The sequence below is a fragment of the Agrilus planipennis genome, unplaced genomic scaffold (genome assembly GCF_000699045.2).
Source record: "Agrilus planipennis isolate EAB-ADULT unplaced genomic scaffold, Apla_2.0 scaffold4, whole genome shotgun sequence".
NCBI classification, from domain to species: domain Eukaryota; kingdom Metazoa; phylum Arthropoda; class Insecta; order Coleoptera; family Buprestidae; genus Agrilus; species Agrilus planipennis.
The window spans coordinates 1376917-1393357 of NW_020442463.1; the positions used below are offsets into that span (position 1 = coordinate 1376917).

The following is a 16441-nucleotide window of genomic DNA, read 5'->3' on the forward strand; positions in this document are numbered from 1 at the left end:
CAATATAATCTAGGTCTAATATATAATTTCTGAAAAATTCTAGATATATTTGATAGCTAAAATAATTTCCACGGAGAAACTTTATCTTTGTATTCTCTGATTCATGTTTTATTTTTTATAAAGAATTTTGCTTCTTTTTACTTATTTATTTACTGAACTAGGTGTATTAAGATACATTTTATGCATAGGGTTATAGTACATAAAATCTGCTAAAGATTTTCCAAAAACCTGTGTGCACACCTAGTTAATCCTAAGAACTGAAATATAATAGGCTTATATGCCAATAGCAAAAAGTTCAAAAACTAAGAATAAAAAAAGCTTAGAACTAAGAATGAAAAACTTATATCTACATATGCTTAACTAAAAAACAAAGGTATAACAACTCTCGTCTAGAATAGTCATGATGAATATGCTATGATTGATGTTAATGTTCTTCTTTGATGTTATTAATGTTATTATTTACGTATGTCAGAGTACAATTGTATTTTATTGAAAAATATATCGCTCAAATAATGGAAAAGTAGACCATGTATTATAAGCAAATAGGTTTCACTCCTCCGCAGTTTTCTTCGGAATCACAAAAAAATATAAATTTTCATCATAAGTAAAAATGATAAAAAAACTAAATACAGCTACGAAAATAATTTAATTTTTTATATATTTAAATGAAGACTAATTAGACCTCATCTGTAAATTCATGACAATTTTAAATTGATGTTAAAAAGCTGACTTTAGTCACTGATCAATGTAAACAAATGCTTACAACAGTACAATATTGCTAATAGAAGGCGTAAGTAACTGTTTGTACCTAATTCGGATTTACTGTAGGTACTGAATAATTCATGAATGAACGTGTAACATCCGTAATCTCCCTATTCTCTCCAATGAGCGATACTTCTCTCTTTATAATTGCGAATAATAAGGAACTTAAATGTTTTTTTATGTAACATCCTAAAAAATTATGCGTTCTAGCTGTCAACTCGAGAAATCAGTAAGTAAATAAAAATTAACACTTAGCATTAAGTGATTGGGCAAGTGGTCGCAACTCATTTGAAAAAAAGCGCTCATGCGGTAACAGATACGTTTTGTTTGTATATTTTATTAAGTTCAGCTTGAAAGGAAATTGAAAAAGAAAATTTTTTCTAATAACTCCAATTAGTTATACGTTGAATATATTATGTATGGGTAACAAACACAAAACAGCCACAAATTGTGTTTATCATAATTATTAGATACATAGGCATACGTATTGCCCCATATGGATTTCACTTAGACTTTACAAGTTTTGATGTTTTGCTTAACAAACAACAAAATTAAATTAAGTTGAAGCATGTTCAAAATCGATTAAGTTTTCTTTTTATAAAATAAGTTCATATGCCAGCAATATTTAAGTTCACCGTCATTAATTTACATATCCTATTGTTATTATGGGTACTTATATTTCAAGTTCAGTTTTTTTTTTATTTAAAACAAATCGTATAAATTAATATTAAAATTTCAATCTTCCTCATAATTAATTTAAAAAAGCGTGAATAAAATCAAATGAGAACGCAGAATGGATCAAAAATCAATGAAAATATTGTGTGTTGCGTACAACGCAATGTTGCTGACCAAAAATGAGGATGACCCGAGTAAAAATGAAAAAGACTAAAAGACCGCCGAATTATCTCCAAATGTCTAAAAACTACTATTTTACCACCGAAATAGCGCCGGTGAATACGACAAAAATTAAAAACTCTAAAATACGACCAAAATACCTCTATTAAAACGACCGAAAAAGCGCCGAAATAGCACCGAAAACGGCTGCCTACAAAAACGACCGAAAAACCACCGAAATAGCACCGAAAACGGCTGTCTACAAGAACGACCGAAAAACCGCCAAAATAGCACCGAAAACGGCTTCCTACACAGCACAAGATACAAAAATAATGATTATGGATTATTAATTTATTCATAAAGTATTTAATAACTTTTATCAATTAAAATTGATATAAGGATATAGTTAGTGATGGTTTTTGTCGTAAAAAAAATTTTATATTAATGTTTATGAATATACATATATTTATATTCTCTTTTAAATGTACAATACTTCTCAGACTTTTGAAAATTTAAATATTACATTTCCGAAAGAAGGTCATAATTTAGAGGGCATTATTACGTATACTAACTTTAATGTCAGTAGGATAACTTTTGAATAATAACATTTTTTCTGCCTATTTGCTGTGGGTGCGACAGGTGCGATGATGCATTGAATTATAATGCACAGCCACATAATTATTATGGAAATAGCAATAATAAAATAAGTAATAATAACATTAATCATAATATTAACAATAGTAATAATAGTTCAAATAATAATGATAGTTGTTACAATATTCAGAATCTTTAATACTTTATAACATAAATAAAAGTTAATTAATAATTAATCAGTTTTTGTTATTTCATGCGAGAAGAGTACTGTTCCAACGCTCTTTTAGTAGAAAAACGGCGGTTTTTCGGTGCTTTTTTGGCGGTTTTTCATGCGAGAAGAGTACTGTTCTAACGATCTTTTAGTAGAAAAACGGCGGTTTTTCGGTGCTTTTTTGGCGGTTTACTGAAATGCGGTGCTATTTTAGTGCTATTTCGGCGCTATTTCGGAGGTTTAGTCCTGCAAACGGGCCTTTTTTCGTCGTTTTTTGGAACAATTTACGGTGCTAATTTGGCGGTATTTTAGTTGAGTGAAAAATTAATGAATTATTTTTACTCGGGGAATTGCCAAGAATGATATCATCATCATAAGGTCGTCAGTCCTAAGACTAGTTGGACACGCACCTCCACTCTTTCCTATCCTCAGCTAATCTTCGCATTTCCCTAAAACTAGAACAACCCACATCCTTAACTATTTGCGAACAGCAATATAATCTAGGTCTACCTCTACCCCTCCTAACACCCGTTTCTGCCTCTAATATGTCTCTGAACAGACCTTCATCCCTGAAAAGGTGTCCTACCAACCTATCTCACCTGTTTCTTATTGATTTCCACAGAATCCTTTGTTCTGCCGTTATTTCTAACCTTCTCTATCCACAGTATCCTCATCATTTGCCTGTAACAATTAACCGTTCGCAAGCATAGAAGTGACTTCTTTTTATTGCCTGCGATTCAATCCTGCGATAGTAAGGAAAGGGAGAGTCTTTCCTTACTTTTTCTTCCCTTGCATACCTGCTATTTTTGTTTTACTTTTATTTATTTTCATACAATAACACTTCCACTTCATTTAAAACTAACTCCAACTCCTTTTTGCTATATTCTAATACTGCTATATCATCTGCAAATCTAAGCATACTAATATTTTGCCTCTGTATATCTATCCCTACAGTTGTACAGTATTTAATGATGTTGGTCGCGTTGCAGTCCCAACTCTATAACTGCCTGTTGCTCTTTATACAAACTAAATATCCCTCTTTTATCTCTTTAACTCGTCCCTACATTTTTAACTATATTTAACATTTCGTCCCATTTAACATTGTCAAAAGATTTTTTTAAATCTACATGCATCTAAAGAATGGTATACAAGTTACAAATAATAGAGGCATGATTTAATATGCAGGTTTCTATAAAATGGTCAGCGTCCATGGTAATATCAAGAGAGCCAATAAGATGTAAACTGGTAGTGTACGACTAACCGACTCAACAAAGCTCAAAATGTAACTATCTGGGAGTGGAGATAAAAAGTCACAAAGATTTGATTAGGGGACTCGTACACAAGCGAGCAAAGCCTCAAGAATTGCCAGACATCTGAGAGATATAATTTAGAAAAACAAATACCTTATTACAGAGAGTAAAGTCAGAATCTACATATAAGACAATAGTGAAACCAGTACTAACTTACGAGGTGGAGACGACGGCAGAGACGCCTGCGAAAACAAAAAGCATAAGCCGAACAACAGGAATGAAGGTATTAAGATTGATAAAAGGAGTAACCCTAAAGATTCAGGTATGAGGCGAGACCCATAAGACAAGAGTTCCAAACACGGGATGTGGTACGATTCGGAAGAGTAAGAAGACGATTCTGGAGAGATCATATAGAAAGCATAAAAGAGAACAGATAAGTGAATTGGACAAATTAAGAAAAACTCAACATAATAACACCTTCTGGCAGACCACCTAAAAGGTGGTATGATAGCTGGACATCCGCATCTCAGTTAAGGCTGAGACCTTAGAAAGGAGTTAGAAACAAGACTATGTCTTACGAGAAAGAGAAAAAAGAAGAAGAAGCATTAATGAAAATACACCCTACACTAAAGTACTAGAAATTTAATGTACTTTATTAGAATCACCGAAATGATCCTGCAATCGACGAAGTTAAAGTTAAATTAGGATGTATCTCTTAGGCTACGCGCGGACTGGGACTGTTTTGTCGTTCAACAGCTTAGTCGGTCATGTGAAGTCAATAGTAATATATACGAATACTACAGAGAGTAGAGGTAAGGAAAACTGTCTCATGATGGGGAATGTTGAAAAGGAGTCCAGCCATAAACAATAAATAACAGTTCAAAAACCCTCCTAAATGGCTCTAACGTAGGCAAAAGGTATGGTATGAATGTAGCAGTTGTTGATTGAAGTATGTCGAATTAGAAAATTTAATATTTTTAGGTAGTAGAATAGTTAGTGACAGTCCAGTATATCAAACCTCAACTGTCTACGTAGTTGAAAGTATTTTGTTCTTGTTTATTTTTCTATTCTATTCTGATAACCTGATCCGACGACAAAACTCTTGTGCAAACTAGAGTGGGTGAATCGGCTTGCGTGTTTCGATGATTTAGGGAGCCTGACCATAGGTTCAACCATGATAGGGGGGGGGGGCGGTTCTTAAAGAGAAACCGGACTAAGACAAGTCCCTAAAAGAGGGCAGCAGCTCTTTCAGTACTCAGGGTGGCAGAGATCACGAGGATCAGTATGGCACTCTGATGCACAATACTGCGATGTGGAATGCAACGGGAAACCACCACACTATGATCCCGAGAAGAATGTATTACACAATTAAATGATGGCGTCCTCTGGGGTAAAGCACTTTGGACGTAAACTAGTCCCCCATTCGAATGTCCGGGCGGGGACTACCTCGGGGAATAAATGCAATAGGGGTAGGTGCAATATTTCAAGAGTCGGAGCGTAGAATGTTAGGACAATGAGGCAGGTAGATAAATTAGAAAATTTAAAAGTAAAGATGGATAGATTAGAATTAGATGATGTAGGTGTTAAAGGTGTATGTTTGGAGCACGGCGTTGTACGGGTGCGACACATGGATGGTGGGCGCGGCGAAAAAGAAAAGGTTAGAAGCGTTCGTTTATAGGCGGATGATGAGGTTGACGTATTTAGAAAAAGTTAGAAATGAAGAGGTATTAGAAAGAATAGGAAAATAGCGGACTCTATGGAAGTTAATAAAAAATAAGCGAGATAGGTTGGTAGGACCCCTTCTCAGGCATGAAGGTCTAGTCAGAGACATATTAGAGGCAGAAACAAGAGTTAGGAGGGGTAGAGGTAGACCTAGATTAGATTACTGTTCGCAAATAGTTAAGGATGTGGGCTCAGAATAGGAAAGAGTGGAGGTACGTGTCCAATCAGTGACTGACGACCTTATGATGATGATGTAGTAGGTATTAGTGAAGTCCGTTGTCCCGAAGCTGGATACTTCTGGAGTGGAGACTTTAGAGTAATACATACAGGATCGGTGAAAGGTAATTCGGTAATTGGGGGGTAGGAATTGTAATGCGTAGGACAGTAGAACAGAATGTAGAAAGTTATTTACAAAAAAGCGATAGGATAGTTATAGTTAAATTAAATTCGAAGCCGGTAAAAATTGTATTAGTGCAAGTCTATATGCCCACATCATCGTACAGTGATGAAGACGTACAAGCGGTTTATATAGAAGGTGTTAAGTTTAGTGAGAGGGCAACAAAACCTAATAGTTGGAGGAGACTTCAATGCAGTAATAGGTGAAGGTAAAATGAGTGCAATAGCAGGTTCTTTTGGATTAGGCAATAGAAATGAGAGGGGAGATAGAAACATAACGTAACCGTCGCGAATACATTATTCAATCATCACGTTAGGAGACGCTATATGTGGAAGATGCCAGGTCATTTAGGGAGATATCAGATTACATACTTGTTAGGGTTGTTCGGAAAGTCATTTCGTTTTCTTTTGTGGAAATGAAAGACAGTTTTCGTATAATAAACAAATACTTTATTAAATTAGATATTGACCGTTCTGGTCCAACACCTTTTGCCATCTTTCTGGTAGTAGCATAATTCCACGCTCATAAAATTTTTGGTCTTTGCTGGCAAAAAACTGATCGAGGAGGTTTTTGACCTCCTCATTTGAGGTGAAGGTTTTACCGTCTAAAAAATTTTGGAGTGACCGGAACAAATAATAATCCGATGGTGCCAGGTCTGGAGAATATGGTGGGTGTAGCATTGTATCCCATTCAAGCTGTAAAAGCTTTTGGCGAGTGACCAAACTTGTGTGAGGTCTCGCGTTGTCTTGGTGAAACACTACACCTTTCCTGTTGATTAGTTCTGACCTTTTCTGTTGAAGTGCATCATTCAGTTTGTCCAGCTGATGACAGTAGACTTCCGAATTAATCGTTGTGTTATCCGGTAAAAGCTCAAAAAAAACGATTCCTTTAAAATCCCACCAAACAGACAGCATCACCTTTTTTTGGTGAATATCGGCTTTGGAAATGGTTTGAGCCGGTTCATCTTTTTTGCTCCATGACCTCTTGCGTTTGACGTTGTTGTATACAACCCATTTTTCGTCCCCAGTGATGATGCGCTTCAAAAACGGATCATTTTCGTGACGTTTGAGAAGCGAATCGCAGACGTCAATGCGGCGACACAGATTTCTCTCTGTGAGAACATGGGGAACCCATACATCGAGCTTCGAGGATAATCCCAGGCCTTTCAAGTGGTCATAAACTGTTGAATTTGATAAATTTAACCTCAATCCGATCTCACGTGTTGTTATTCGCCGGTTCACATCAACTAATGCCTTTATCGCGTCTTTATCAGCTTCAACCGGCCTTCCCGAACGTGGTGCATCTTCGACATCAAAATTGCCGGATCGAAATTTAGCGAACCAGTTCTGGCACTGGCGTACTGTCAACACACCTTCTCCATACACATCAGTCAATTTCTTTCTGGCTTGAACAGCATTTTTACCCTTTCTGTAGTAAAACAGTAGGTATGATATGTCGAAAATGCTGCTTATCGCTCTCCATATTTAAAAGGGCACCAACCAAAAACTACTGCGCAGAATTAATTGGAATTTTTTACACACAAGCCTTGCTATATGAGCTCTCAAAGCATATAAAAAATATACGGCTTAAATGTGAAGTTGGGTACAAAAGAATACAATTAAATCCTCTGTCGAGAAAAACGAAATGACTTTCCGAACAACCCAATATTTAAAAATGAAGTGAAGGACTGTAGGAGTTATCCAGGAGCAGATATAGATAGCGATCATAACTTAGTAGTTATAAAGACCAATTTTAAATTGAAAATTCTTAAAAATGGGGAAGGTAGGAGACGCCTTGACTTAGAAAAGCTAAAATGTAACGAAACGCGTGATAGGCTAGGTAAAAGGGCAGACGAAATACTAAAGGCTGCGGGAGAAACGTATGACAGGGACATAGAGTCAGAATGAAACTGCATTAAAACATGTCTAAAATCAGCAGCTACAGATATAGAATATAAAGTAGGAAGGAAACCTTGAATAACAAATGAAATTTTAGGATTAATAAAAGAAAGGCGGAAATACAAAAACAGGACAGACAAAGAAGGGCAAAAAAGATATAAGGCTATAAAAGTTGGGAAATAATTAGAAAGTGTAGGGCAGCTAAGGAACATTGGATTGATAAGATGTGTAAAGAAGTAGAAGAAAATTTTGAAGTAGGTAAAACCGATGAGGCTTATAATATAATTAAAAGGAATTTTAGAGATGTAGGGTACAGTAGTAATAATATAAGAAACGAGGCAGGGGTCATTTTGACAGAAAAGGAGGAAAAATCAGATAGGTGGAAAGAATATTTAGAGAACCTATACGCAGGCCCTGAGTTAGGAGATGTATTAGAGAAGGAAGGTAGTGTAAAGATACTATAGATAGGCTAGGTTATCCGATAATGAGAGAAGAGTTCGATGTAGCATTAAAGAACTTAAAGAATAATAAGGTGGCAGATGTGGATGGGATACAGAGGGAAATTTTAAAACATGCAGGACAAGAGGTTAGAGGTCGTATGTTTAAACTAGATAGTCACATTTACGAGACGGGGAAAGTTCCAGAGGATTATAAACGGAACGTAAAGTAACCATACCTAAAAAGAGAAGCGCGGAAAGATGCGAGACATTTAGAACAATTAGCTTAACTTCCCATGCGTCAAAAATCTTAAGTAGTATTGTACAGAGGAGGATTGAAAAAAGGGCGGAAGAACTATTAGGGGAAGATCAATTTGGGTTTAGAGAAATAGCTTTACGGGTAGCAATAGAGAAAACGATAGAAAAAAGAAAGAAGGCGTACATAGCATTTGTCTATTTAGAAAAAGCTTTTGACAATGTTAAATGGGGCAAGATGTTAAATATATTTAAAAATGTACGGAGGAGTTACAGCTATAGAAGAGTGATACTTAATTTGTATAAATAGCAACAGGCAGTTATAGAGATGGGGCTGCAACGTAGAGAAGGAAATATTAGGAAGGGAGTCAGACAGGCGGCTGAAGAGGACCCTAGTTGGTCCTAGAACGGCCTGAGGTAGAGGGGTTTTGTCGGTAGGTCCTAGGACTTCTTCCTCGAGAATTCGACACTACCCAATCGTACGGACGGCTGGGTGTCTTTTGAAGATTTCCCCTCTTCCACGAAAACATAAAAAAAAAGTCAGACAGGGATGCACACTGTTACCGCTACCTTTTAATCTATACATCAAAGACGCGATCAACATCATTAAAGACAGTACAACTGCAGGAACAGATATACAGGGGCAAAAGATTAGTATGCTTAGATATTCAGATGATATAGATAATAGTATTAGCATCTAGCAAGGAGGAGTTAGAGATAGCATTAAATAAAATGGAAGCTGTATTGACAAAACAGTACTGCATGAAAATAAATAAAATTAAAACAAAAATATTGGTATGCAAGGGAAGAAAAAGTAGGGAAAGAGAGAATGTAAAGATAGGAGACGACAGATTAGAAGAAGTGGCTGATTTTAGGTATCTAGGAAGTCAGATAAGTCAGGACGGAAGGAGTAGTAGGGATATAAAGCAGAAGATAGCGCAGGGTCGAGTCGCTTTCAAAAAAAAGGAGTTACTTTTATGATCGCAAACGATTAATTTAGAAATTCAAAGAAAGTTGTTAAAGGTGTATGTTTGGAACGCGGCGCTGGATGGACGCGAAACTTGGACGGTTGGCGAAGTGGAAAAGAAAAGCTTAAAAGCGTTTGATATGTGGTGTTACAGGAGAATGATAAGGATACCGTGGATAAAGAAGTTAGAAATGTAGAGGTATTAGAAAGGATTTTAAACTTTGCTAATTATCTTCGTATTGTTAGCAACAATTAAGTTCGCTTATAATTCAGAATTGCAGTCGTTCTACTATTCCAGAAATTTCTGTACTTTACATTTAAAGAGAACGTTCTGATGTTTAAGTGGATGTTTTTTTGCGAATAATTAAGTGAACGCCTAGTTATTCGTTACTGAGTTAAAAACAACGACAATTACACCGACTACCCGAAGAATTCAAACCATCTTCAGAGTCGCGACGTAACGTAACGTATTTTTATATTGATCAAAAACAATCACCTTGGTAAACTTCTGTAATTTAGGTCAAAACGTCGGTTGTTGGTTTTCTAAGATTAAACAACTTTTCATCCCCTGATATTTTCGCATTTGGAATTGAAATATCAAGTATAATTCAGACAACACCGTCAGTGAAAGTCTAATTCTTTTTGTCAAAGTTTCAGAAGTTGTTAACTCATGTTCAATCAAAATTTGAGCTGATAGCTGAGTACTCAAGTACATCGACTGGAACATTTTGGATCGTAAAGTGAGGTTTACTTTTTTGAAAACTATGTTAGACACCCCTAACATTTTATCACTGGTCCATGTTATTTAGTACCTACCAAACTTAATTATTTAATATCAAACGTGCACTTTTCAATAACTTCCTCAAATACCCCTTATACCTTAACTTATATCATATTTCCTGTAACTTGTATTCATTTCGTTTTCCATCTTTTTTTGTGTCATTAATTTGTAACCTAGTGTACTTTAAAATCATCCCTTTTCTCATATTTTATTCTATTCTATGTTCGCTTGCTAATGTCAACTGTACACATAAAGTTCCCTTGTTTATAGTTTGCAAGAAAACCCAAGATTCTTTTACACATTGTTACGACGGAACTTCGTTTATGGTTCGCAAATAAACTTATGTCCGTCGCAGATCTTTCTTCCTTGATAGGATTACTCCGGGAACAGAGTGTTTCCGCAAACTTAATATTAAAATGCACAAAGAACCAACGAATTTCACCAATTCATGTAGTGAATTCTCCCGCGATGTTTTCGGCTGAAGAGGACCCTAGTTGGTCCTAAAAAGCCTGAGGTAGAGGAGTTTTAGTCGGTAGGTCCGAGGACTTCTCCCTCGGGAATCCGACACTACCCAGTCGTACGGACGGCTGGGTGTCTTCTGAAGATTTCCCCTCTTCCACGAAAACATAAAAAAAAAATCCCGCGATTTTATGTTGACGGGGTTTGAGCCATTCCAATAATAATTATACCACAGTATATTATCCCTTAATTAGAATGCAAAAAAAAACAGTTAACTTAAGAGACTATTCCACAAACGGTACAAGAAAACTAAATCAACTAACTAAAAATATCTTTTTATTATTCCTTTTTGGAAAAAGTGCCTTTTTTCCTTATATTCCAAAGCCATGAGAAAGTGCCTTAGTCATTAATAGCATTTTTGCTTAATTGTTAGAAAGGCATATTTTTGTCACTTACACATTTATAATGGCCTACTTAATTGATAAAATTCGTCTAGCTATGTTATACTTAACAATATCCAGTTCTGTTTTAAAATTCATTATTAATAGATGAAAACCGTATGTAAATTATTACGAAGATTTCACCACAAGAGCTTTTTTAAAAACACTTTATTTATCAGTACTTTAGAGCACCAAGGTTGATATAACACCTCCCCCGTTAGGATTGATGTCCTCATCAAGTTTATATAATTTTGGGGTGAATTGAAGCGCTTGGATTTGGTTGCAGTACAGTAAATTCTAGTGATTTTTCTTTGTTAGTATTTCCCTTCTTATTTATCCATATTTGGCTTCGCTCGCAAAAATTATTATTGTTTCAGGGATCTATCAATTCTACAAATTTTATTTTGAAATCAAAAGGAAATATAAAAATAAACTGTAGTTTTTTTTTCAGTTTGCTGATCTTAATTTGTTTAAAGTTGACGAAGTCCCGGTTGTCACATATTCTGAAAAGAATTCTGAGTTTACTATTATTTTCGAAGCTTACTCCCTAAGGGAGATACATTCGAATATAATTTTAACTTCGTCGATTGCAAGAACATTTCGATAATTATAATAAACTATATTATGTTTCTAGTCCTTTTATAAAAACCGCATCAAAATCGCTGCAAAAATGTCTAAATCATGTTTTTTTTTTAAAGTTTCGATATTAAAAGTAGCCCATAAAGGTGAATGAACTCTCACAAATCATCGCCGTCGCCGCATTCCAAAGGGCTTCCCTAATCCAAACAGGTGCAACTTGACCTAATTTCCTATTGGTTGTCGCGTTATTGTCGTATAATAACAATAGCACTTCGCTCAGTTAGTTAGTCATCCGCGATGCATAGTGGAGTGTACATCGGTATGTCAAAACTTAAAATTATGTAAGTTAAACTTTTACTTTAAAACCGATATTTTTAGAAAAATAAGCACTAATGCCATTAAAAATATCGAGTAAATACATCACTTTATTCTAATTAAGTATTTAATTACTTAAGAAAACCTATTCTAGTATAAATAGCAAAAACTTAACTAACAATTTTGAACAGGTAACAGGTAAATAAAATGATTAGTAAAATTACTTACTTAAATCATTAGTCAATTAATTGTAATCAATTCAGCCTACCTTTTTTTGATGAATATTAATTTTAACAAAAACTTTTATGATGGAAAAAAAAATAAAATTTAACAAAACAGATAGATATAAATTAGAATGTTTTACCATATCCTAAATAGGGCTACAAATGCGCAGCTATAACTGATAATAAAAAAAGATCAAATAAAATTTGGAATTTAAAATGGTTTTTACTAAAAATAAAACACACAAAGTTTCAAGAAAATTATATTGATTCACAACAATATTGTTTTACCGCACAGTGGCATCATCAGGTGATGAATCTTCAAACTCAATTGATCCAAGACTATTTATATTAATTAGATAGATGGAGGAGTTAGTTAGTTAGTTAGTTCTTACAGTTTGTTGCAATTAATATTGAGTAAAGGAGAATTGTTGCCTTCTAGTTGGTCGTTTTAGGTTATTCCTTTTTTATAATATCTGTTTATTCCTAGTTCAAGTTCTAAATTCAATTTAAAACCTTTTGTTTATATAAAATTTGGTAGTGAAGTCATGATTATTCTCTATCAATTGTTGTGTGTAGGTAGAATCTACTTTTTTATTAGTAAAGCTTTTAAAATGCTCTTTTATGCGTATTTCGAACTGTTTACCTGTCTGTCCTAGAACTTTAGAACAATATTTGCATTTTAATAAATCAACCCCTATACATTAATGTTTCGGAGTCTTACATTTATTATTGTTTATATATCCACCTAACGCTTTATTAGTCTTAAAGCTAACAAAACTATTGTTAATATTCCTCAGTCTTGCTCACTTTTAACGAGATATGACCAAAATAAGAAAAACAATCCAATCTAATCAGTTTAGTTTCGATATTATCCATGCAAAGTCCAAAAAGTCACAGTACAATATCAGAAAAAAGAAATCCTTTAAGTGTTAAGCTTGTCGTTTATTGTTGAACATACTGACGTGGAACATATAATATGGACCTACTATCTACAAGCAAGTCTGTAGACTTCACATTTTACTTTATGAGATACCTTGAATTTTTGTAGTTTTAATTCAATGTATTAGTAAAAATTAAAATTAATTCACCAATACATTTTACTTTATATTTTTTCACATAGCATTTTCCATCGGAACTCTTTTTATGAATTAAATTTTAATAAGACAATTAAAAACATAAAAATATCAAAAAACTTTAATGAATTTAATCAACAAACAAATCATTCTAACATAACGATAATTCTCTTTACATATTTGTGCTAATATATTAAAACATTATTATTTCATATAATAAAACTATTTACACTTCAAATTAAATCCTTAATTATATCTAGAAGAATATGTCAACTACCTTGTAGGTGTTTGGTTTTTATTATTTTTCTTGTTGAAACTCTCTTCAAAGTATTGATTGGGATGATTAATTATGTTTTACTGGGTCTTTCATGCATATATTCAAAATATTTACTACAAGCTACCTGATAGTGACTCTCCATTGCATAGTTAGCTACCTCTTGAGCCCCTAAAATAAANTCTCTTTACATATTTGTGCTAAAATATTAAAACATTATTATTTCATATAATAAAACTATTTACACTTCAAATTAAATCCTTAATTATATCTAGAAGAATATGTCAACTACCTTGTAGGTGTTTGGTTTTTATTATTTTTCTTGTTGAAACTCTCTTCAAAGTATTGATTGGGATGATTAATTATGTTTTACTGGGTCTTTCATGCATATATTCAAAATATTTACTACAAGCTACCTGATAGTGACTCTCCATTGCATAGTTAGCTACCTCTTGAGCCCCTAAAATAAATAGGTCCATTAAATGTTGGAATGTAGAACAACTGATCTGAAAATTATTTATAATAAATAATTTTACCTTGGCTACTAAGTCCATATTCACTTAATTTCTGCTTCAAGTACCCGTTATCCCATAATTTAAAAGGACAACCATGATGCTCTCCAGCCCCAACTGTGTCTGTAATTATTTTCATACAACTATAAGGAGAATAATTGACCATGCGGCCTATTTTTCCATAATTATGCTTTATTGCATAGCTATACTGTTTTTCAAATTGATTACTATCCATTATTTTTGTAAACTCATCTTTCCAAAACTTCACACAATCCTCATAGGATAAGCCAATGGCTTTACAGAAGAACCCATACTGTAATCGGCAACCATGCTTTAGTTTATGTGTAGCACGGAAATTTTCATGAATATTTCGCATACACAAAGGAAAATGGTTTTTAGCATATGTGTCCATAAATGATGGGTCAATTGAATTGGTGTCTTGACCAGGCAAGTAATCTTTGCCTGTGTATGTAGTGTGTAAACTTGATAGCAATTGACTTACACGTTCATCATCTAAAGTGGGAATTTTGCTATTTGCATACTAGAATAAAAAATATTATTATTATCAAGTATGGTATTTTATGAAGTAATAAGATATAAAATAAAAATACTCACTGCTAGAGCATGACTAAGCATTGTTCTAAAAATATTAGCAACACAATTCATTAACTCTTTCTTGGGTATAAAAGCAAAACCACCTTTTAAAAATACTTTTCTGTTCTTGATCAGAAATGGAACTTCAGTAAACCGTACTTTATAAAAATCAGTCCCTTCAAAATTGTATACATTTGTAGTTGAACAAAGCAAACTGTCTCTTAAGTTTGCTTTTTCTTGTTGAGATATTGGCGAATAATCAAGTTTGTTTATGCTAAGAAACTTCTCCAACTCTTCTCTCTTTGTCATCATTTTAAATTTGAATTTAAACAAATCCAACTCACGTGCTAAAAACCATTTTCTTAATTCTTCTGAACGACAATAGGCCAGACGTAAAATATAATGGGAAATGTGGTCTTCTCTGCGTGCAGCGAAACTAGCTTCCGACTGAGCACTGCCACAATACATGATCAGACGATGGTAATTATTCAAGTTTTCTTTTCTTAGATCTGCTGCTACACAATTTATCCAATCATCAGTGAGTAACTTGTATCCCTTCTGAGATGCTTGTTCAATTATTCTCAATACTTGAAGACGTTGCAAAGCTAGTTCTTCAAACTCCTCCAATGTAATTTCAAAATCAGGAGGATTAATGAACATTTGTAAATCATGTTGATATATTTCGTGTAAACGGTTATCTACCAACACTTTTTGATTTCTTTTTCTACGAGATCCTTCCAAATCCATTTGTTCTAATTCTAATTAATGCCAAAATTAAGTAGAAGAGACTACAAACTAGATATTAATATATTATTTGGCGCCAAGAAACACTATTTAAACATTTGAGGTTAGCGATGTTAACCACAGATGAAAGATTAGAATAAAATTATACTTTGTTGTACAAGATCTAATCAACATATTTTGTGACAAATACTAACTTCTAGAGCTAATAAACCATTGTGTTGATTTCTGGTCATGTTTTTGTCTTATCGTGAATTTACAATATTATGTCATTAGCTAAAAAGTTAAATTTAATTTCAAATTAGACATATATGAAATATAACAAGTCTATTATGTATTTATTCTTTCATTTTAGGTTACAAAGACACAATGTTGGGAAATTCCATTAATAGTGGGTTTTTTTTTCAATATTTAAACTTTGATTCAAACCATGTTCAGATAATGGTACACATGGTGAAATTCCATTAAGGCGTGAAGGGGAAATATATAAAAGGTAAGGGTAATTCTGACCGATCAGAATTATTAAGATATGCAGAAGATTAATTTATCCTTTCAAAAAATGGCATATTTTTAATACATATATGGGAGTTTTATCTGAAATTACTTGTGCTTTTTTTATAACTTTATTTTTACAGTCTAAGAAAGAATTTCTACGTGCAAATTATCAACTTTGAACTGTACGCAATAATAAAAACCCTAAATAAGTAGATAATTGATAATTTTAATTGTTTTGTGTTTGGTCATTAGGAAAGCGTTGAAAATTGTATTAACTTCTTTTGTTATCATCTATAAACGATTTCCAAAACTTTTCAACTATTTCCAGTATCATTTTAGAAAATTCAAACTGTATATTTTTATGTTTATCAGCGATTCGGTAAATAATACTAATTAAAAAATATACAAACAATTTAATGATGAGATCAAAGAATATCAAAATTGCGAGCCACGTCTGGTAGTTGTGAGAAGTAACTGACTAAGAACTTAATCCGTTCTAAAAAATGTAAGATAATAGGTGTGAAGCTTTTATTAAATTATCTCTGAAATTTGAACATCTTGAAGTAACCTTGGAGACGTATAAATTATAATAAATATTATTATGTGTATAGTTTGAGTTAAGTATTA

The 16441-nt window shown here is 33.5% G+C and overlaps 1 protein-coding gene across 1 annotated transcript; it reads right to left on the reverse strand.

The window, feature by feature from the left end:
* Positions 1-13760: 13760 nt before the first annotated feature.
* Positions 13761-15450, reverse strand: LOC108735974 (DNA primase large subunit-like). The gene is given in 4 exon segments (XM_025980900.1): positions 13761-13840; positions 13843-13932; positions 14009-14525; positions 14600-15450. Coding segments are annotated over 4 exon segments (1413 nt in total). The 5' UTR covers positions 15326-15450.
* Positions 15451-16441: the final 991 nt, after the last annotated feature.